Source organism: Podarcis muralis, chromosome 17 (assembly GCF_964188315.1).
Source record: "Podarcis muralis chromosome 17, rPodMur119.hap1.1, whole genome shotgun sequence".
Taxonomy (NCBI): domain Eukaryota; kingdom Metazoa; phylum Chordata; class Lepidosauria; order Squamata; family Lacertidae; genus Podarcis; species Podarcis muralis.
This window is the reverse complement of record NC_135671.1, coordinates 33,551,774-33,575,831: the sequence shown is the minus strand read 5'-3', so window position 1 is coordinate 33,575,831 and position 24,058 is coordinate 33,551,774. Positions and strand designations below refer to the sequence as shown.

Genomic DNA, 24,058 nt, shown 5'->3' with positions numbered 1-24,058 from the left:
CCCCCACACTTGGTGCCATTTTCATCTACACATGCAGCAGAGTAAGTTGACCCAGAATAGTACCAATTCAGATGGCAGATGGGAGAATGACAGTGCTGAATGCTTTCCCATGTAGAACAGTCCCTGCAAATAAAAACCTAGCATATTTGGAAGAGGGATGCTAGCCTAACCATTACCTTCTATGCTGTTACTATTTTTTTTTATTTTTTTTTACATAAGTAAAAAGTGACCTTTCCCCATCTGGCATGGTGGTGTGCCTCGAGATTTTTTTCATGAAACAAGTGTGCCTTTGCCCAAAAAAGGTTGGGAAACACTGGTCTAGAGTACCATTTTCTATGACATCTGGGCTGTCGCCCAGAAGCAATGACAGATTAGAGTTTTATTTTGTCCTCCCATGAAATCACCACGAGAGGGTGCTGCGCCACAAAAAATGGACATCTTAAAGGTAAAGGTACCCCTGACCGTTGGGTCCAGTCGCGGACAACTCTCGGGTTGCACCCAGAGCAATCTTGCTCCATAGGCCGAGGGAGCCAGCGTTTGTCCACAGACAGCTGGTCATGTGGCCAGCATGACTAAGCCACTTCTGGCAAAACCAGAGCAGCACACGGAAACACCGTTTACCTTCCTGCTGGAGCAGTACCTATTTATCTACTTGCACTTTGATGTGCTTTTGAACTGCTAGGTGGGCAGGAGCAGGGACCAAGCAACAGGAGCTCACCCTGTCACGGGGATTCGAACTGCTGACCTTCCAATCGGCAAGTCCTAGGCTCAGTGGCTTAGACCACAGCGCCACCCGCGTCCCTTACTCCCATCTTATCCAATGCTAAATGTGTTTGAATATACCCATAGTTCAGGGAATTCTTAATCCCATCACCTACCAGCGGAAGAACAGAATTTTATACTACTGCTGAGTGATCAAGTAACATCACAACCACATTATATCACAAACCCTTGCAAACACAGAAGCGAATTCTTGGGGGCTGAGGTCCCTTTGACCCCCCCATAAAATATTTGAGGAGGTTGCCCCCCACCACTGTTGATGGACATTGCCACTCAAATGGTGTGTGCACATCATGTGATTATGTGGGGTGAGGCTTACCTCACCCCCTAAATATTTTATTCAAGTTGGCACCCAGCTTGCAAGGTAGGCAAGTAAGATTATTCCCCTAATGCAGCTGTGGGGGTTACATTGAGAGAGTCTGCCTAAGGCACCGCATGAACTCAGAACCAGGCACACCCCCAAATCCTTAGCCTCTTAGCCACTCCACCGTATCACAAAGGTGTAGCATAAATTTTAATAAGTAAACACTCCAAACTCGGGAGCACAGCAGCAGTTTTGTGGCAGGGAGAGGGCTTGAGGCCTGTCTCCCCATCGCTCCAATTTCAATTCCACACCTTGAGTTTCCCACCACAAATGTTTCAACTCTCGAGGCTTTGAATTTTGCACATGTGATTTCTAGTCTTGGGGGAAACACTCAGGTTTTCAGATTAGCCAGGATCGCATCACAGCCCAGGTGTGAAACTCAACATGGTGCATATAGAGGGTTGTGCTGCTGTTTGTTGCTCAGACTATTCAAGTGAATACAGCCAACCAGTTGCCAAGCGGTAACCTCTCACCGAGTAGTTACAAGATCACAGTGCTAAGTTAGCTATTTATTTGGAGCTCTGTCTGGCCAGAGGCTGGGTGACTCCCCGTAAAAAACCCTCCTGCTGGATTTTCCCTTGCTGGATTTCCCACTCAAACATGTTTCCACTTGGCAAACAGCTCTGCATACTCATCTCAAGCCCTAGAAGGAGGAAAAATGCAGCCAACACACACAAAAGTATTTCAGGGCCCCATGAACACTCAGCCTAGGAAAATTCTTTTCCGCCTCCCAATACATTCATCAGCAAAGTTTACAATTTCCATACTGACTTGGTTGCCCCCTGCACCCGCGCGCGCACTCTCTCTCTCTCTCTCTCTCTCTCTCTCTCACACACACACACACACACACACACAAACACACAGAGCAATTGCATGAGCCATAAGCAACCAACTTCTGGGGTAGCTGTGGTCATCCTAGAAATGCCACCCTCCCCTCTTGTGGGGTCTGTCCCATTAAAGGTAAAGGGTAAAGGGACCCCTGACCATTAGGTCCAGTTGTGGCCGACTCTGGGGTTGCGGTGCTCATCTCGCTTTACTGGTCGAGGGTGCCGGCGTACAGCTTCCGGGTCATGTGGCCAGCATGACTAAGCCACTTCTGGCGAACCAGAGCAACACACGGAAACACCGTTTACCTTCCCGCCAGAGTGGTACCTATTTATCTACTTGCACTTTGATGTGCTTTCGAACTGCTAAGTTGGCAGGAGCAGAGACCGAGGAACGGGAGCTCACCCCGTTGCAGGGATTCGAACCGCCGACCTACTGATCGGCAAGCCCTAGGCTCTGTGGTTTAACACACAGCACCACCCGCTGCTGCTCCATTGCCCACTCCCAAATGTCAATACCTTTCCAGCAGGTCTTTCCGCAGCTGATGCCCTTGAGGGAGGGTTATGAGTTCCAGACCTGAGCTGACACCCATCGCCCGCCGCTGCTCCTTGGACACTCCAATGATTCTGGCAACCTGAAGAATAGAGGGGGACATTTCGGGGAAATGGTGAGGAACTTGAGGCAGCCAATGGCCTCCCTCCCTCCATTCCGCTCCCCAGGCCGGTTTCCCTTGTGGGCTGCCACAGATATCGTGCTTCCCACCTGAGGTAAGCAAGCATAAAAATCCGCATTCTGTGACTGGAGGTGCACAATGAGAAGTGCTCAGGTGGGAACCCAAGAACTAAACACGAACACAATGTGGTAGTAAAATCATCATTTTTGGGACCCAGCGTGTGAGAACCTTCCCTGGTCCATTAGAGAGAGGAGGGATCAGGCATTTTAGGAATCAGAACATTTCTTTGAATGTCGCACTATGTAGGAATGCAAAAATGCAACCCACATGCATTTTTTTCCATTTAAAAACGAGTCGGCCTTCCCCACATCGCTTCCTATGGACCACTCCTGCTCTCTGTACAACACAGCTCCAACCTCATGGCTCTCCATTGCCTTCATAAGGCTTTTTAAAACTTCACAATGAATCTCTGGCTTAAAAGCAAACCTATCTCTTCAGAATGAGGCAGCTTTATTTTGTTAAACCAAATTAAAACAGTGCCTTAAATAGCATGTGTGCAAGAATAAGCAAAAGTTCTGAAGGAAGGGAAATCTTGGCTCCAAAGCTTTCTGCTCCAAGATTTATTCATTGATTTTAAAAGAAAAATAAACCTCCACCTTGTCATGTTTAGTTCTCAGGGCAACACCACGCATCTCTCTCTGTCTTGAGATGTACTAAAGACAAAGGTTAAGGTAAAGATAAAGTGACCCCTGACCATTATGTCCAGTCGTGACCGACTCTGGGGTTGCGGCACTCATCTCACTTTATTGGCCAAGGGAGCCAGCGTACAGCTTCCAGGTCATGTGGCCTGCATGACTAAGCCGCTTCTGGCAAACCAGAGCAGCGCACGGAAACGCCGTTTACCTTCCCGCCGGAGCAGTACCTATTTATCTACTTGCACTTTGACGTGCTTTCGAACTGCTAAGTTGGCAGGAGCAGGGACCGAGCAACGAGAGCTCACCCCGTCGCGGGGATTCGAACCGCCGAACTTCCAATCGGCAAGTCCTAGGCTCTGTGGTTTAACCCACAGCGCCACCCGCGTCCCTAAGACAAAGGTTACCTACCTCTTAACCAAGGCAGATTTCATCCTTAATTATTTAGATTATTATATTTTTACCACCTAGGGTGGACTCTGAGTGAGCTTCAGAAGGATAGCTGTGTGTCAGTCTGTTACACTAAAAACAACAGTGTCTTGGGGCATCTTGTAGGCCAACAAAGATATCAGCTTTTGTGAGCCACAGAGCAGTTGGTCACATAAACGATGGTCTAGCCAGTCGACAAAAGCTCTTGGCAAAGTCCATCTTTCAGTTTTTGAATCATCTTAAAAAGAGCGAAAGCTTTCCAATTTATGCTTATGGGAAGAGAAGAGATTCTATTCTGCATTTCACTGAAATGTCCGGGAAAATCCTAATGTATAGCAATCCATGTCGAAAGTGTAGATTTTGAGTGGGGGAGGTCAACAACTTTGGGCAAAAATAGAACCACCCCCCAGCTTAGAATAGGGCTGGGTGATATATGGCTATATCACCCAAAACTGGTTTGAAGTTGACATCATGATATCATTTTCATAATTTCTGACCTGGCAATATATTGCAAATCATGGTGTGTGTTTGTGTGTGCGCGCTATTGTAAAAATCACAATGTGGGGAAAACTGTGAAGCCAGCCAATGCCTCTCCATAGTTCCATTCTCATTTCAGATATTATGATGTACAGTGGTACCTCTGGTTATGTACTTAATTCCGTTCTTAACCTGAAACTGTTCTTAATCTGAAGCACCACTTTAGCTAATGGGGCCTCCCGCTGCTGCTGCTGCGCCGCCGCCACACGATTTCTGTTCTCATCCTGAAGCAAAGTTCTTAACCCGAGGTACTATTTCTGAGTTAGTGGAGTCTGTAACCTGAAGCATCTGTAACCTGAAGTGTCTGTAACCCGAGGTACCACTGTATCAGTATATTGAGATGTTTAGCTGGTGATATACTGCAATACTGAAAACCAGATATTGCCTAGCCATGATACTGAGCTGGAAGCCAGCTCTCATACCTAGATTTAGCCCCTACCCCATTGTGAGAAGGGGAATCCACCCCCCAACCAAAAAAAACACCTCCTGGCCGAAATATTTTGAGAACCAGCCACAGTGGTGAGGCAGCAGAGAACATACTACTGATCAGCATTCAAGTCCCTTCTCAGCAGTGAGCTCTCAGGACAGGTTTGGACAAAACCAATCATCTATAAAAGGCCCAAAATGTGCCATACTTGAGGTGGGGGCAGGAGATCACAGGGACGAATGGTAAAGTGAAAAGTTGTTGTCGTGTGTCCCCCGCCCACCTGCCGCTGGTCTCTCTCACCTGGCAGTCTACCTGGAGAATGTGTAGGGCAGTTGCCCGGCAGTCGTGCTGGGCAAACAGGTCCTTGAGACGTTTTAGGGCGCTGGGCTCCAGAGGTTTGTTGTCAGGGGCCAAGAGCAGCGACTTGAAGTGGCGAGGCTGGAAGGAGGAGGTGGTCTCTACCAGGGGCCATTCGAATTCTGGCTCCTCGGCAGCCTCCGCCGTGGGGGGGAGGGTAGAAGGTGCCCCGTCCGTGTCCAGGAACCCAAAGGACGTCTCTGTGATGTAGGCCTGGCCCCGCCACCGTTCTTCCTTCCGTAGACGTTCCACGTGGCTCCCGGGGCCTTCGGGAGCCTTGGGAACCAGTTCGCAGTAGTCGTTCACCAGCATGGACGGGGCCCTCAAAGGTTTGGGTGGAGCCTTGGAGTGGAGTCGTCCCTCAGAGCCGCTCAATGGTGGACCTCCCAGTGGGCGAGGCTTCAGGGCGTTGGGCCGCAGGACAGGGTCGCTGCCTGTGCGGAAGGCAGGAGACAGGGGAGGGAGCTGGCACCGGTCCTGGGCTCCAGGTGATGTTTCTGGACTACCTGTGGGTCAGAAGAAAGAACAGGCGCTAAGTCCACGCAGTGTCAGGGACTGGGCAGAGGAGGAATCATAGAATCATAGAGTTGGAATAGACCACAAGGGCCATCGAGTCCAACCCCCTGCCAAGCAGGAAACACCATCAGAGCACTCCTGACATATGGTTGTCAAGCCTCTGCTTAAAGACCTCCAAAGAAGGAGACTCCACCACACTCCTTGGCAGCAAATTCCACTGTCGAACAGCTCTTACTGTCAGGAAGTTCTTCCTAATGTTAGGTGGAATCTTCTTTCTTGTAGTTTGGATCCATTGCTCCGTGTCCGCTTCTCTGGAGCAGCAGAAAACAACTTTTCTCCCTCCTCTATATGACATCCTTTTATATATTTGAACATGGCTATCATATCACCCCTTAACCTCCTCTTCTCCAGGCTAAACATGCCCAGCTCCCTTAGCCGTTCCTCATAAGGCATCGTTTCTAGGCCTTTGACCATTTTGGTTGCCCTCCTCTGGAATGGTGGAGACCACCTCCCCAGCCTGAACCTTCCAGAAGAAGACAGTTCAGAATTATAACAGGGGTTTGAGGGGGGATCACCGCTCAGAGGAAGAGGAGGGGGAAAGTAGGGAAATAATGGGAGAGGATGAGGCAGAGACAGAGCAGCTGGCTGACTATCACTAGAAAGCCTTCCAGACCATAGCTGTCAACTTACAGATTTGAAAATAAGGGACCAGCAGCCTCGAAAATAAGGGATCAACAGCCAAAATAAGGGATTTTGCTTAGCTTAGACATAAATCCAGCACTGATGAAGCCATTCTGCTTTTGCTGCGACTGTGTTTTGCAGGGGGTTTGGACTAGATGATCCTAAGGGTCTACGACTTCCACCAAAGAAGAGGGGCAGACAAAACTGATGAACGACGTTGAGATGGCAAAGCTTACAGGCAGAATTAGAAACCAGGAAGAGGACCTCTTTAATAAAGAATGGGGAAAGTTTATAATTTATTTGAAAAGCTATTGTAAAGAGTTACATACATTGGTAGGATTGACAGAAAGCTTGTAGTAAAAATTTGAACTATGGATGGACAAATGATTTATAAAAATAGAGTTATGAAAGGGATGCAGAGGGGGAAATCACTACATTAAGATGCTGCACTGGTTGGAGGGTATGCTAAGCAGCATGTCGGGGCTGCCGTCATCCTGGCGCAAGGAGTTCCATCGGCCCTTCCCCGCCCGAGAGAGAGGGAGGGAGGGAGAGAGACTCTCGCCCGCGAGCCCGGCATGAGGCGGTTGCAGCACCACGGCGGCCGCTGAAGCGCCACCCTTCTGCGTCCCTCCTCATCCTCTCCTCTTCCTCCTCCCTCAGGCCGCCTCCTCAGCCACCGCCACCACCACCGCTGCCGTCTCCACCGCCGCTGCCACCTCCGGCTTCCCCTGGCAGCGCAGCGGAAGTCTCGCAAGAGAGAGGCTGCCTGCCCACCTGCCGCCACCTGTCTCCTCATGACGCACCCCTGAGGGGGGAAAGGGAGAGACAGAGATGCGGCAGCTCGTGCACGCGCGCTCTCTAAAGGCGGGGACCCTGAGCCGCTGCTTCCCTCCCGAGCTGGGCGAGCATGAAACCCGGGAAATTTAAGGGACATCATCAATCCGGGACATCAGCGGGAAACGGTGCTGGGATAAGGGAGTTTCCCGCCAAATAAGGGACAGTTGACAGCTATGTTCCAGACCCGCCATCTCCCAGAACCTGGCGAGCCTTAAAAGTAGGAGAGCAAAGGGCTCAGAAGCAAAGGGGCCTCAGCGCCACCGGTAGAAGAGATGATGAATGAGGAAGCGGGAGAGAAGGGGGGTGGAGATGACCTGGGACAACGCCATTATTCCAAGAGGCTGCATTCCCAAGCCTTTCTCTGTAAATATTGAATAAAAAGTAGATGGTAAGGACTTTTCCTTGTCTTATCCGTTCCTGGCAGGGTGGATAAAAATCAATGATTTTTTTTAAAAAAAATATTTAAAAATAGCTTTTTAAAAAAAATTAAATTGGATTTATTTTTTTAAAATTTAAATTGGATTTTTAAAATAAAATGCTTTTGGATGAAAAATCTTTCTAAAGATAGTTTTCTATTTAGATTACATTATAGTCCAAAGGCTATTCATCAGAAAATAAGGATTGGTTCCAATAAAGTACAGCAGAAAAGTTGTCCAAATATAAGCAGTTAACTTATTAAACCTCACAATAATTTCATAATTATTTGTCTATGTTTTTTGAAGTGATTTAAATCGATTTGATTTGATTGAAATCAAATCCACCCTGGTTCCTGGCAACCTGCTGTGGGGGTTGGTTCCTCTGCAGCCTGACGGGCAGTAAGCTCCAACTCTCAAATTAAGCCCATCAAACCCAGATCATCGTATTAGTCGTTGGCCAATGATGCTGATATTCAAATATACAAATCTGGGTTATCGTAGAGCTGAAACGATGCCCACTGCTTTACCCACTCAGTAGAGCATGAGACTCTTAATCTTAGGGTCGTTGGGCAAAAGATTCCTGCATTTCAGGGGGTTGGACTAGATGACCCCGGGGTACCTTCCAACTCTAAAATTCTATGATTCTGTGACCCAGCTGTCCTTCTCGATTGGCACCCATTCCAGCAGCAATAATTGCTGTCCTCATATACCTCTTCTAAATAAATAAGCAAAACAGCCCAAGAAGGGCTGTTCTTCAAAGTCCCAAGATTTACAGCCTAGGAGAAACAATCCATGATTTACTCTGGTTCTGAAGTGTGGTTTGGATTTTTATTTTATTTTTGTTGTTACTGCTCTCAACCCATTAAAGTAGGACCTTTTTGGGTTGTTGTTTTTTCATTGGCAAATTCCATGATTTTTGAACAGAATAAAAATCTCTCCTTTCGCATGAAAAAATAAAAAGTGAAACATCATGTCTATTTTCAAGCTGGATGACAGAAGGTAAAGATAAAGAGGTTAAGGACTCCTGGACAGATAAGTCCAGTCAAAGGCGACTACAGGGTTGCGGCGTGCATCTCACTTCAGGCTGAGGGAGCTGGAGTTTGTCCACAGACAGCTTTCCAGGTCATGTGGCCAGCATGACTAAACCGCTTTTGGTGCAATGGGACACTGTGACGAGTGCCAGAGCACACGGAAACGCCATTTACCTTCCAGCCACAGCAGTACCTATCTATCTACTTGAACTGGTGTGCTTTTGAACTACTAGGTTGGCAGGAGCTGGGACAGAACAACAGGATCTCACCCCATCAAGTGGATTCGAACTGCCGACCTTCTGATCCGGAAGCCCAAGAACAACTGGACAGTGGAAAATATCCCAGTAAGCTTTCCTCTTTTAAGTCTAGTAATAACTGCACTGAACTTTTACCATTGCTTACCCACCTCCAGCATTACAAACAGAAGCTGCCTTGTGCTGAGTTGCTGATCTTCAGCCTACCATCTCCACGTCACTCACCTGTCAGCAAATTGCTGTCCGACTGGGCACCATGCAAGGACGGCTTCCGATCCAACTGGTCTAGACTACTGGGGTCACTTCCACTTCGATCTTTTGTCCTGGGGGGGGGCAGATAAGAGGGAAATGACTGGCTGACCAACCCATTCCAGCCCACCAACACCACCTTTCAAAAACCTGAAGAAAAGCCACTTGAATGTGTGGACCAGCTGCCAGATAATGCTTAAGTAAAGGTAAAGGGACCCCTGATCATTAGGTCCAGTCGTGACTGACTCTGGGGTTGCAGCGCTCATCTCACTTTATTGGCCGAGGGAGCCGGCGTTTGTCCGCTTCCAGATCATGTGGCCAGCATGACTAAGCTGCTTCTGGCGAACCAGAGCAGCACACAGAAACGCTGTTTACCTTCCCGCCAGAGAGGTACCTATTTATCTACTTGCACTTTGTGCTTTCGAACCGCTAGGTTGGCAGAAGCTGGGACCGAAAAACGGGAGCTCACCCCGTCGTGGGGATTCAAACCGCCGACCTTCTAATCGGCAAGTCCTAGGCTCTGTGCTTAAGACTCACATACAAATGGAAATCACACTGACAAGGCTTCAAGAGCCACAACACAAGGCAGGTCAATTCACACATTTATCTCATACTTGGACAGAAGGGAGGGGAGGAGGGAGAGCGCATGCCCAAAGCCCTCTGAAGCACTGAACTATGGTTTGGAATTATGTCTGAACGAGACCAGGGAATTGCTCACAGCTATTTAGACGTAGGTCTAAAAGTGGTGCTTCCTCCAAGTTGGCCTGCTTAAATCACGGGAACTTGTGGCTCTCCAGATGTCATTGAACTACAACACCTATCATTCACCCCTAGCCAGTACTATTTTTCTAGAAAAATACAACTCCTTCGTTCTCTTAGAATGGCAATGGTGCCCACTTGAGAGGTGCCAGAACTCACCTGAGAGATGCTGGAACTGAGTTCCAGCTGGGGGGGAAAAGCCCTGCCCGTAACCATTGGCCACGCTGGCTGGGAATGGGATTTGGGAGTCCCATTCGGCACTGGCTTAGATTCGCACCACAAGAAAGCTATGCCATGCCCACCATCACAACCTCCCCCAAGACAAAGCTCCCACAGCAATTGTTTGCTCACCGAAGCAAGCTCCCGTCTCCCGTGTCCTCCACATCTGCAGCTGCACGGAAGCTGAAGCGCCGAAGGGGCACCCTGCCCGGCCCCGGGGGTTGGCCAGTGTCACTGTACCGCTCCTTCAGACAGCGGAGGGGCACGCTCCTGTTGACAGGCCGGGACACCACAGCTCCCGAGGCGTCTGAGATAGCCTTCTGGTTGCCCACGTAGAAGCGTACCAGGGCGGGCACATTGTCAAACTGCTCCTGCTCAAACTGGAAGAGGGTGCGGGAATAGCCCTTCCGGGGGCGCAGCACCACGCGGATGATCTTGAAGTGCAGGGCCTGGCCACCCCAGCGGCACGACAGGACGTAGTCGTCGGAGCTGGACCGTGAGTCACGAATGAGGAACTCTCCGTCGTCCTGCAGCAGAGACTCTGCCTCCTAAGGCCAGAAAGGAAAACAAAGGAGAGAGGGGGGGGGAGGAACTTAGTTTGCGGTTGGAGGTGGCCGAGGGGATCAGGAGCAAAAACAGTGTACAGTGGTACCTCAGGTTAAGAACTTAATTCGTTCCGGAGGTCCATTCTTAACCTGAAACTGTTCTTAACCTGAGGTACCACTTTAGCTAATGGGGCCTCCTGCTGCTACCACGCCGCCAGAGCACGATTTCTGTTCTCATCCTGAAGCAAAGTTCTTAACCCGAGGTACTATTTCTGGGTTAGCGGCGTCTGTAACCTGAAGCGTCTGTAACCCGAGGTACCAATGTAGAAAGAAAGGAGGGTTGCCTAGTAGGATCTAAGGAGTCAGTGTGGAGAGGTACTGCAAGTCCATCAGCAGGAGACCAAATCTGCTACAGGACACTCATACCTTTGACAGCTACATCAATCTCCCTTCTGGGCCAGATACAATATGCACCCATCAAAACTCTTCCCTTCCGGACAACCATTAAAGGAGAGAACCTTGCAGCTACTGAACACAATAAGCCCACAGGGCAGTCATTTTCAACCAGCATGCCGTGGCACCCTGAGGTGCCTTGAATGCTGGTCAGGGGTGCCGTGGGCAACACTGGCCTCTGTCCCTCTTTCTTTCCCTCCCTCCTCTGATGCCCTCTTGCATATCTCTGCCTCCCAAAGGCTTGCACAGCTGTTTGTTGCAGCAGACTTGGCTACAAGCTCTGCAGGCGGATGGTGCCTCTGGTGGGGGGGGGGCAGCTTACAGACCAGGGGCGGCAGCAGTGGCTGCCCAGAGGACTCCTAAGCAGAGTGGAGAGGAGGCTGGAGGAACCCTCCACAAGGGAGGGTGTCTGAAAGAGAGAGGCTGCCAAAGATTGAAAACCTCTGCCATAGGGAATCCACAGTGGGAAGAGATTTTATAGGGCGTTGTACTAGGTGGCTGTTTGGGTCCCTTCTAACTCTACAATTCTATGATCTCCCCACCCCACCCCCTTTGAGAGGACATGGAATTTGCAGCTTCCGCACACTTTGGAGGCACAGAACCATCTTCATCTATGATTTCACCACCACTGTGCTTGCTCTCTGTGCTGAAACAGCGCCTCCTCTTTGTCCAAACTTCCGAAAGAGGCAATGAGGATTAAGGTAGCTTTGTAAAGGGCTTTGCGTTGAGCCGGACAGGCATTACGAGTAATACCATCGCGCTGAATTCCACTACATTTTCTATTGCATTTTATTGTTTTGTTCAGATGTGAACCATGCAGAGGACTTAGTTGATGGACAGGAGAGAAATGGCACAAGTAATCACGAATACATCGGGAGAAGCAGACCTTCGCCATTCAGAACAGTTTAGGGTACTACCGGCAGATTTCTACACTTTCCAAGAGTTAAGAGACAGTCCCAGGAAAGCATTGTTAAGTTCTCCGCCAGCTCACCGCCACAGTATCTGTGGGCTATTACCTGGCGTGGCAGACAGCCGTGGTACCAGGCGTGGCTGCGAAGTTGCTCGGGGTCCAGTTTCAACTCCTCTTCCAGCTCCTTCCTCAGCTTCTCACTAGCCAGTTCCATATTCTTCTGCTCAGATGCCAAGTGATTTAAATTGGAGCAAGAAAGAAGGAGAAGCCATTAACCAGGCAAGGGGCACAAGACATAAAACAACTGCTAAGCTGCGTATAAGAAAATATTGATGTACAACGTAAACAGTCCGCAATGTTAGTCCAGGTAACTCGTAGCTTACATGCATTTAAAACCTGTGCACATTCAGCTTTACATGCTTGGCAAAAAAAATATTTAAAAGGGGGTCAAAAACAAGTAAAAAAGACTTTGGCAATCTCAACACCCTTGAAGGCAATGTGTTTTGAGTACACACAATTTTGGCTTTGCCTGGCAACCCCTGCCTAAGTTGAGAGTTGCCTGCATAAGTAGATTCCAGCAGTGCATCTTGGTTCAAGTGCCCAAACTAGGACTGGCAGATCCACTCAGCCTTGGAGCTCGGTGAGTGGCCTTGGGCCAGTAACTCTCTTATGTCTCTGTCGAGCCTACCACACAGGGTTGATGTGGGGATTAAATGAGGGGGAGAATCAGCTGCACCATCTTGAACTCTTGTGGGATATAAATGGGGGGAAAGCATTACAGAAGACAGTGGACTGTTGTAAACAAAAATTGCCCTTTTCCCTTATGGGGTATCCAAGAGCCCATATAGAGTCCTTACATTGGTTCCCTGTTGGTAGGAGAGAATAACAGAGGCCAACCAGAGAATATTGAGAAGCAAAGCAGCTAGTAAGCTTGACCTTTATTGATCTGTTGCAACAGGGTGCTCCTCCCACATGCAAGAGAGAGGAGGAGGACCCAGAACAAAGGGGTGCCCACCCTTATATAGACTTTTGAAATTGCCACCCTGTAGATCACGACCACCCTCAGAAACATCATACATACATTACAGAAGGGGTGTAACCTAAGACCACCCCTCAGATACATCATACCTACATCACAGAAAAAAAGGTAAAGGTAAAGGTACCCCTGCCCGTACGGGCCAGTCTTGACAGACTCTGGGGTTGTGTGCCCATCTCACTCGAGAGGCCAGGGGCCAGCGCTGTCCGAAGACACTTCTGGGTCACATGGCCAGCATGACAAGCTGCATCTGGCGAGCCAGCGCAGCACACGGAAACACCGTTTACCTTCCCGCTAGTAAGCGGTCCCTATTTATCTACTTGCACCCGGGGGTGCTTTCGAACTGTTAGGTTGGCAGGTGCTGGGACCGAGCAACGGGAGCGCACCCCGCCACGGGGATTCGAACCGCCGACCTGACGATCGGCAAGTCCTAGGCGCTGAGGTTTTACCCACAGCGCCACCCGCGTCCCTCTATCACAGAGGGACTGTCCCCTCCATCACAAAAAAGGCGGTCTTAAAAGAGAAATTTGAATGTTGTTTTTCTGCTGTCATTGTTTATCGCCTGTCTGGCAGGTTACTTGATTGGATTGCCTGGGGAGCCTGGCCAGTCTTTTGTAGTGATAAATACTTAGTTCCTGGGCCATGTCACAGGCTCACACTCTATTCAAACACAGACATACCCTTAAGACAGGATTTGTGAAGGAAAAGACAATGGGGAGGCTTTTCCACTTTGACCTTGCAGAGAAAACATTTGCTCAGTTTAGGAATCAAAATGGCTTCAGGTCGGTCTTCCTGTGCTGATCTATGTACGTGCTTGGTTGGTACACTTATGAACATTTTAACATATATCTAAGACCTCAAAATTCCTATCACAGGACCAAACACAGTGTACATATTCATAGTTGTGATGCCAACATGCTCTGCAATGTTGCAAGAAGGAAAAGAGGTGCACTCCTATCCCCTCCATTTCACAGGGTACCTGCTTGGGACAGGTAAACTTCTTGGGTTGGCCCTGCAGGAGCAGGTGGGGGGGGGGGGGAGATAACAGCCAGCAGCAACCTGGAGCCATGACAACCTACCAGAAAGAAACAAGCACTTTCTCTTTCTGGAGTTGTTTGCCTAGGGATGGAATTAACCATTAACAGGAATGGAGTGTTGGAAAATAATAGCAGTGCTGTCTTCAGAAGCCGGCTCAGTGCAGGTGAAGAAACGGAAGCCGAAAAGGCATGACATGAATCCCTTGCCCAACAAGCTGGTCAACATTTTCCAGCTAAAATCGCCTCTCAATCTTAAGGCTGCACGGCCATGATCAGTAGCGCCATTGTTCATAGGAATCTGAAAGACCGTTCCGTTCTGACCGGGGGAAAAGAGTCTCCTAAACACTCCCACTCCAAGCAACATTCTAGCTGGGTGTCCCCATTGTACCACCTGAATTAGAAGCTCGATTAGAGTGTTTCTGCTTCCAAGAATGCAACAGTGCGGGGGGACTCTGATGCTGCCCCACCCTCAAACCCAATTAAATGGGCTTCATTGTATCTGCACTCTCTCTTACTTGGAAGTAAAGCGCTGGGATTTGCAGGCATTGACAGCCTCTTCCCCACCCTTGACCAGTCTTAGAAACTCAGGTATATATGTGATATGGTCTTTTGAAACACTGATATTGGAAACTGCTACATATAATTACTAAGAAATTCAGACGGAAGAGATTTGAGGAAGTCATATACTATGTTTATGAAGATGGATGGTACTTAATTTTAATTAATTAAGTGGTAATGAGTTGTATGCCCTTTTTTTCTTTTTCTTTTCTTTTTTTGTATGTATTATGGTTAATCTTTTCCTTTTTTTACTATGTTCATTTACTGAAAATAATAAATATTATTGGGGGGGGGAGGAAATAGAAACTCAGGTATATAAGCTAATCGCCAAATGGCACCTCTTAAACCTGGGTTACGGTCGGCACAACAGAATCTCTAGACAGGTTTTTTGCAATGGAACTTACTGTTATTATTATTAATTTTATTTCTATACTGCTTTATATTTTAAAGGGGAAAAAATCTCAAAGCCATTTACAACACATTAAAACAGGGGTCAGCAAACTTTTTCAGCAGGGGGCCGGTCCACTGTCCCTCAGACCTTGTTGGGGGCCAGACTTTTTTTTTAGTGGGGGGGAGTGAATGAATTTCTATGCCCCACAAATAAACCAGAGGTGCATTTTAAATAAAAGGACACATTCTACTCATGTAAAAACACGCTGATTCCTGGACCAGCCGCGGGCCGGATTTAGAAGGTGATCTGGCCCCTGGGCCTTAGTTTGCCTACCCATGCTCTATTCTCCCTATTCAGATACAGAAGCTCATAGCCGAACAGTTTTGAGTCCCGCATTTTCTAGCAGAAAGGGAACTTAACTCACACTGAAAGGTACCATCCAAACACTTTCCCTGGATTTTTCTTGGAGAAAAGAAGACAGTTATGCATTTAAAAAGGAAATAAATAAGTAGAAGGTGCGACATACCATCATCTCCTAATAATGGCTTGTTGAGGAAACAACTTCTCCAGTGTTAGATGTGTCTCTATCTCCTCCAGAAACATTGACAATTTGCACGGAAAATGACTTCTGGCCGGTTCCCCATTCACCAGCTTCTGAACTGCCTTCCAGCCTGCCGCCACTGACTCTACAGCCTGCATTAAAAAAAACACTTCCTTTTAAAGGGGCGGGAAAGGTGATGACAAGACTGAGGTTACAAACTCACTGAGGGGGAGGAAACTGATGTCACAAAAGTGTGTCACATACAACCAGAAGTCCCCTCTGAACTCATCCACCTCAGGGGGGGGGGGAGGAGAGAGAGAGAGAGATTGAGAGATTAACACACTGGTTTAAAAGAAGATAATAATAAAAAAGAAATTCCAGAGGATCGGTACAATTTCACCTCATGTAAGGAAGACTTGAGTAAGTGGAGTAAAGAGAATGAGGAAAATGGAAGCAAGAAGAATTACCGACAGAAAAATAATGGCAAATGAAATTAATGGACTATGCAGAATTAGATAAATTAACAGGAAGGATTCGAAACCTGCGGGACCAGAGATTCTTAGAAGACTGGAGTAAATATTTGAACTATCTGAAAAGCAATTGTAATACAGTGGTACCTCGGGTTAAGTACTTAATTCGTTCCGGAGGTCCGTTCTTAACCTGAAACTGTTCTTAACCTGAAGCACCACTTTAGCTAATGGGGCCTCCTGCTGCTGCCGACCAGAGCACGATTTCTGTTCTCATCCTGAAGCAAAGTTCTTAACCTGAAGCACTATTTCTGGATTAGCAGAGTCTGTAACCTGAAGCGTATGTAACCTGAAGCGTATGTAACCCGAGGTACCACTGTAAACAGATTACGCTAGTAGGACTGCAAGAAGTTCCGTATGGAGGACTATGTAAAATATTGCAAGGAAGACTATGAAGAGAATTATTAGTTAATGATAATTAAAAGTAATAGAGAAATTAAGAAATGTAGAACAAGTGATAAAGAACAGAAAATCTTCAGAGGTTGTTGACGGAAGTCTAAAATATTGTATAAGATAAGAAGTTATGTTAAATGATTGTTGGAAATGATATGTTAAAAAAACTAATAAAATGTATATTAAAAAAAGAGAATGAGGAAAAAACATAAGAGGCTTGCAGCAGATACTGGGAATGGTTCTTTTGCTTCAACAGACATGGTGAAGGTGGCAGAATTGACTCTTTCTGTCTACAGTGGTACCTCAGGTTAAGTACTTAATTCGTTCCGGAGGTCCGGACTTAACCTGAAACTGTTCTTAACCTGAAGCACCACTTTAGCTAATGGGGCGTCCTGCTGCCGCCGTGCCGCCAGAGCACGATTTCTGTTCTCATCCTGAAGCAAAGTTCTTAACCCAAGGTACTATTTCTGGGTTAGCGGAGTCTGTAACCTGAAGCGTATGTAGCCCGAGGTACCACTGTAATTTGATTCAGCAAGAATGGCTCCAGCCAAAATAAACTCACAAGCAAGCCTGAGGCATCAACCTGGAATCCTAGGGAGAGAACGACTGAATTAAATGGCCCTGATTGGAAGGGATGCTGCCTTGAAAATCAAAAAGCAAGACACGAGATGGGGAAGGCAGAATGGTGCATCTAGCTTGCCTACCTTGCTCTGATCTCAGAATCAAGTTATCCAGGAGTCTGTCACTAACAGATAGATGTAAATAAAGGAATCCAAAATCAAGACCCCCTCCTCACATGTACACACACCACCATGTGCACATGCACAGCCAACTTTGCCACTGCCAAGCTAATAGGCACAACAGTCAGCTCCACCAGCTGGTCAGAATCAACACAGAAAGAGGCCAGGGTGAGCCACACAATAGAGAGGAAATGCTCCCGTCCAGTGGGTGCTTCCCCTTCCCCCCCCCCCTCAAGCTTTTCTTGCATTGTTCCCAGCACAGGACCCACACAAGCAACAGCTTTGGAAATCCTTGCAAAAGCAGCTTGACTTAGGGAGGATGGCCAGAGGCACAGACAAACAGACAGACAGACAGTGTCAGGCCAGGTGTGCTTTTTCCTGGAGAGCACTTAAAATCTACCATCCTGTAGATTTCCACATCAGGCACAGCTGATACATAACCACAACAAAACCTGTTTGAATACACCCAGAACTCCCTAACTCTCACCAATACACCCACCCCACACTGAAATCTTCAGTGTCTTCAAAACAGCAGGTTACTGAGTGCCCCAGGGCAGCACCCTAGATCACCAGACTGAAAATAGCCACAGCAGTGCTTACAGCTTCACGCGGACCCCCAGAGGGAGATCCAGCCATACCAAGCCAAGTTTGATCCCTGCATTGCAGGGGGTTGGATAAATGACCCTTGGGGTCCCTTCCAACTCTTAAAGGTAAAGGTAAAGGGACCCCTGACCATTAGGTCCAGTCATGGACGACTTTGGGTTTGCGTCGCTCATCTCGCTTTACTGGCTGAGGGAGATGGCGTACTGCTTCCAAGTCACGTGGCCAGCATGACTAAGCCGCTTCTGGCGAACTAGAGCAGCACACGGAAACACCGTTTACCTTCCCGCCGGAGCAGTACCTATTTATCTACTTGCACTTTGATGTGCTTTCGAACTGCTAGGTTAGCAGGAGCAGGGACTGAGCAATGGGAGCTCACCCCGTCGTGGGGATTCGAACCGCCGACCTTCTTATCGGCAAGTCCTAGGCTCTGTGGTTTAATTCACAGCACCACCCGCGATTCTTTAATTCCATGGGGAGGGTGGCCATTTCTCACCAGGGTTTGACCATTGATTCCAAAGGCGTTTGGTTCAAAAAGAATCTACAGTGGTGCCTCGCAAGACAAAAATAATCCGTTCCGCGATTCTCTTCGTCTAGCGGTTTTTTCGTCTTGTGAAGCAACCCCATTAGCGGCTTAGCGGCTTAGTGCTATTAGCAGTTTAGCGGCTTAGCGGCTATTAAAGGCTTAGCGGCTTAGCTGCTAAAAGGCTATTAGTGGCTTAGCGGCTTAGAAAAAGGGGGGGGGAGCGGGAAAAAAATCGCAAGACTAGCAAGACGTTTCTTCTTGCGAAGCAAGCCCATAGGGGAAATCGTCTTGCGAAGCAACTCAAAAACGGAAAACCCTTTCGTCTAGCGGGTTTTCCATCTTGCGAGGCATTCGTCTTGCGGGGCACCACTGTATCCTGAAGACAAGGAAAAGAGAAACATCCTTCCTATAACCTCAGGTGCTCTGTTGTGTGTGTGTGGTTTTTTAAAAAAAATGATCTGTAAGTTCATCTGGGAGCCCTTCTGAATGAATGAATCAATCAATCAATGAAATGTCCAGATGCATCCCTGACCTTTGCTCTCCAAGGTCCCCTTGCTGCCTCAAAAGATGCTGCCCTCTATGCCTAGTACTATTTCCAGAACACCTACACAACAAGTCCACCTCTCTTCCTTCTTTCTAATCCCTCCACAAAGCACAATTTCATGGAATCATAGAGTTGGAAGAGACCACAAGGGCCATCGAGTCCAACCCCCTGCCAAGCAGGAAACACCATCAGAGCACTCCTGACATATGGTTGTCAAGCCTCTGCTTAAAGACCTCCAAAGAAGGAGACCTTCTCTGTGAAGCCTTTGGCACAGCCCCCTAATGTCACATTTATTAATTTAAAGCATTTTACTCTACTCTTCCGATTGACACTAAGCCTATGTAACTAAGCCTGCGTAACTGCATATTCCTCCCCAGTTTCCTTTCCCTTCTATCCTCCCAGTGTCGCATTTAAATGAGAATCCTTTTAAGGCAGGGCCCTGACCATAAATAGCAAATAGCTAATTATACCTCCAAACCACAGCCACCTCAACTAGGGCCTTGCAGAGGCGAAAACAGTGGTTCCCAAAGTGGGGAGGGGGTGTTCCGGGGGGGGGGGGAAGCAAAGAGGCAAGTGAGAGGCAGGGGCCCCTGGAGGTGTCATTGCTCATCAGCCTCTGAAAAGCTGGCATCACTGGATCAAGTTTATTAACACTGCTGAATTAATCAAACTAAGTAGTTTAAATTGAATTTTGAATAAATGTGCAACTGATTGTCACTGTTTTGAATTTTACTGCGTTATTATCTTCCTGAGTGGGTTGTGCAAACTTCCATTCTGAAATATTGTTTTTATATGTTAAGGAGCACTGCACGCAGATAAGTTTATGGAAGCAAGGTGGGGGAGGGTGGCCTGAAAAAGCTTGGGATTCTATGATTCTAAGTTCCCACGCCTCATAACAGGAGGGTTTGGGGTGTCATCGTCTTAAGAGCACCATGAGTCATTTCTTCTTCTTGACAAGGCAGAAGCACGAAAGAGAAGACACTTCCCCAATTTCGTTATTTATTATCTCAGTCGTTCCATGGTTCATTGCGGTCACGGCCCTGATTGCGGCTAGCTGAATAAGGTTCCCGACACAAACTGTGCCACTTCACTGATATGAATTAACACGGGTGGCGCTGTGGGTTAAACCACAGAGCCTAGGGCTTGCCGTTCAGAAGGTCGGCGGTTCAAATCCCCGCGACGGGGTGAGCTCCCGTTGCTCGGTCCCAGCTCCTGCCCACCTAGCAATTCAAAAGCACGTTGAAGTGCAAGTAGATAAATAGGTACCACTCCGGCAGGAAGGTAAACGGCATTTCCGTGCGCTGCTCTGGTTCGCCAGAAGCGGCTTTGTCATTCTGGCCACATGACCTGGAAGCTGTACAGGAGCGCTGCAACCCCAGAGTCGTCTGTGACTGGACCTAATGGTCAGGGGTCCCTTTACCTTTACCCACTGGCCACAAATATTCTTCCTTGGAATCATAGAACTGCAGAGTTGAAAGGGACTCTGAAGGACATCTAGTCCAACCCCCTGCAATGCAGGAAGCTCAACTCAAGCATTCATGACAGATGGCCATTCAACCTCCAAGGAAGGGGAGTCCACAACCTTCCGACTCCCGGATGAGTCTGTTCCACTGTCGAACAGCTCTTTCTGTCAGAAAGTTCTTCCTGATGTTTAGTCAGAATCTCCTTTCTTGTAACTTGAGGCCATTAGTTTGTCTCCTACCCTCCAGGGCAGGAGAAAACAAGCTTGTTCCCTCTTCTTCCCTTTAGATAGACGGCTGTCATATCTCCTCTCAGTCTCATCTTCTTCAGGCTAAACATACCTAACTTCCTCAACCGTTCCTCATAAGGCTTGTTTCCACACCCTTGATCATTCTGATCGCCCTCCTCCAAGTCATGCATAAAGACATTGACCAACCATGGGCCCAGGACAGAACCCTGCCGCACCTCACTTGTCACTTTTCCCCAGGAGGATGCGGATCTTGTTCAGCTTTAGCTCTCAGCTGCCTCTTAAAAACTGAGAGCCACTCCAGTCAGACCAGAGTCATGCCTTTGATTCCTAGAAGGGAAGGAGTCACCAAAGACTAAGAGTCTGTCTGCAAATCACACTCTCAGACCTAGAAAGGCCTCAGGTCCCAGACTCAACTGGTTGGGATTTCTTGCAGATGAGGGAAAGGCACTCACTCGATTATTATTTCTTCATAATAATAATAATTTATTTATACCCTGCCCATCTGGTTGTGTTTCCCCAGCCACTCTGGGCGGCGCCCAACCGAATATTAAAAACATGATAAAAGATCACACCTTAAAAGCTCCCCTAAACAGGGCTGCCTTCAGATGTCTTCTAAAAGTCAGATAGTTGTTTATTTCCTTGATATCTGATGGGAGGGTGTTCCACAGGGCGGGTGCCACTACTGAGAAGGCCCTCTGCCTGGTTCCCTGTAACCTCACTTCTCGCAGTGAGGGAACTGCCAATGGAAGCTGACCAGCCACCACTGATTCAATGAACTTGCCTACCCCTCCCGAAATGGTTTTTTACATCTCTAGGTCTGTGTAAGTGTCTATAATTCATGTACAGCGAATGCATTTTATAACCAACAGCCAGTTCATTTTTTGTAGTTATGGGGAAGGTTCCACGTGATTAGGAAGTATCCTGGCAATACTGTGAGTTACTATGACTTTAGTGAATTGTATGGATTGTGTTGATGAATGGGATGTTGTTGTTGTTTGCTTTACATATGTGGGTGGCACTGTGGTCTAAACCACTGAGCCTCTTGGGCTTTCCGATTGGAAGGCTGGCGGTTTGAATCCCTGCGACGGAGTGAGCTCCTGTTGCTCTGTCCCAGCTCCTGCCAACCTAGCAGTTTGAAACACACCAATGCAAGTAGGTAAATAGGTACCACTGTGGCAGGAAGGTAAATGGTGTTTCCGTGCGCTCTGGCTTCCATCACGGTGTTCCGCTGTGCCAGAAGCAGTTTAGTCATGCTGGCCACGTGACCCGGAAAACTATCTGCAGATAAACGCAAGCTCCCTCGGCCTGAAAGCGAGATGAGCACCACAAACCCCCTACTCACCTTTGACTAGACTTAACCATTCAGGGGTCCTTTACCTTTTACCTTCACCTATTGTGTTTGATATTACATTGTTTGCAGTGTTCTTCCAGCTTTACAATTCTCAGATTCCTGTGTGCCACTTTTGAGCTCAGCGTTATTGAGAAAGTGGGGTGCCAATTTAAAATCCACTCTACTCAACTATGCCATGGGGCGAACTTGGGGCCATATCATTACTAGCAGTATCCAGTGGCGTAGCGTGGGTTGTCAGCACCCGGGGCAAGGCAAGTAATTTGCGCCCCCTAACCCGTGGATTTGCGCCCCCTAACCCGTGGATTTGCGCCCCCTAACCTGTGGATTTGCCCTAACCCCAGGTGTTGCGCCCGGTGCGGCCGGCCCCCCCTGCACCCCCCACGCTACGCCACTGGCAGTATCTGAATGTTGTCCAATTCCCTTCAACCTGCAAAAGTTGCGCAGCTCTTGGGTGGTGATAACTTTGTGTGTGGAGTTCGGCTTGGTGTTGTGTTGGGGGGGGGGGGGGGACAGAGGGACACACATACACACACAAACACGCCCACCTTGCAATATCAGGTAAGGATACTGCTCCACAACTCTGACCAAAAACTAAGCTGGAATTTGGCACACGGAAACCCCACGGTGGCAGGGCCGGATTTAGGTTTGATGAGGCCCTAAGCTACTGAAGGTAATGGGGCCCTTTATATGTCCAGCTCTCCTTTGTCAACAACAAATTGTCGCTGTTTTTTGTGTTGAATATATGCTATATGGTAATTTATGGACCTAATAGTAATTTATGGACCCTAACCCTAAAGCCATCTGCACAGAACAAAATATATATTTTATCAAAGCAATTGTTGAACTGAAATACAATTAAGAAGTACCGGTATATTAAAACACTGTTGCTGTATGTAGGTTTTATTTTATTTGTTTTATTTGTTTTTATCTTATATTTTGGAAGTGTACAGACAGGGTTTTTTTCTTTACATTTTTTTTGGGGGGGGGCGGCCCAAGAGAGTGGGGCCCTAAGCCATAGCTTAACTTCTACGTAAATCCGGCACTGCACGGCGGCGAGTCGAGCCGCGAAGTTCCCCTCCCAAGTCCGGAGACCAGGAAACGGCGCGCTCGGTGGGAAAGGAAACGCGGCCGCCCGCGCGCAGCTCCGCCGAAGCCCATCTATGGTAGCAGAGAGCCAGCTCCGTTTTCTGCGCCTGGAAAAGGACAGGCGGCCCAGAAGCCTAAACCTCCGACCCTTCACTAAACAGAAAGAAACCCAGAGACTCACCTTTCCTCCTTGGGGTGGGTGAGGCCGGCGGCGAGGAGGACTAAGGCGCCCCCGAAGGAGCGCGGCTCCCAGGCAAGCCCCACCTTTTCAAAGGTGGGGACCGCGGAACTCCCCGCCCCGAGGGAGCCCGGCGGCGGCTTCCCGGTTCCTGCCGAGCTCTCTTGGAAGCGAGTACGACCGGGCAGCGCCTCCACGCGAGGCCCGGGCGCCGCGCCCGTCGTTCCTGCTCGCCGTCGAGCCGCGCCTGCTGTCTCCTCCTCCCCGCGGCTACCTGCAGCCGGGGAGGGGCTTCCCCGGGCGCGCCTCGCCTTCCGACCTCGCCACCTGCTGAGCCCGGGCGGCGGCTCTCCTCCAGACCTCGCCGGGCCCGTCCGAAGCGGCAGACCCGCTGGCGACTCGCCAGTGTGCGCTGCGCTCCTGGGCGCGATAGGAAGGCGCGGAGCCGCGGAAAGGGGCCTGGAATGTCCCTCCGCCGGGGGGGGGGGCACCTCCTAGTTATGCTTCACAATTATGGAATGAACTTGAGTGAAAGAGTGCCGGGGGGGGCAGGTAAACCCCGCCCTGCATAATCGATCGCAAAACGCAGCGCGCGCTCGCGCACTGTTGGAATGGCAATGCCAATCAACTTTTTTTTTGGGGGGGGGGGGGGACCTGCACCCGAAGGGACCTCAGCCCCTAGGCAGGGCCGGATTTAGGTTTGATGAGGCTCTCAGCTACTGAAGGTAATGGGGCCCTTTAGATGTCCAGCTCTCCTTTGTCAACAACAAATTGTCTCTGTTTTTTGTGTTGAATATATGCTATATGGTCATTTATGGACCTAATAGGTATCTAAAGCCATTTGCACATAACAAAATATATATTTTATCCAATTGTTGAACTGAA

General features: G+C 48.5%; 1 protein-coding gene across 1 annotated transcript in view; it reads right to left on the bottom strand.

The window, feature by feature from the left end:
* The window catches only part of SH2D3A (SH2 domain containing 3A), a 30,642-nt gene extending 7,059 nt beyond the window's left edge, over positions 1–23,583 (bottom strand). Inside the window, exons 1-7 of the mRNA XM_028713072.2 lie at positions 23,177–23,583; positions 15,503–15,669; positions 12,061–12,174; positions 10,179–10,594; positions 9,045–9,142; positions 5,028–5,590; positions 2,488–2,603 (exon numbers count right to left, since the gene is read on the bottom strand). Coding sequence (XP_028568905.2) covers positions 2,488–2,603; positions 5,028–5,590; positions 9,045–9,142; positions 10,179–10,594; positions 12,061–12,174; positions 15,503–15,508 — 1,313 coding nt within the window. The 5' untranslated portion in view covers positions 15,509–15,669; positions 23,177–23,583. The remainder of the gene's footprint in view (positions 1–2,487; positions 2,604–5,027; positions 5,591–9,044; positions 9,143–10,178; positions 10,595–12,060; positions 12,175–15,502; positions 15,670–23,176) is intronic.
* Positions 23,584–24,058: the final 475 nt, after the last annotated feature.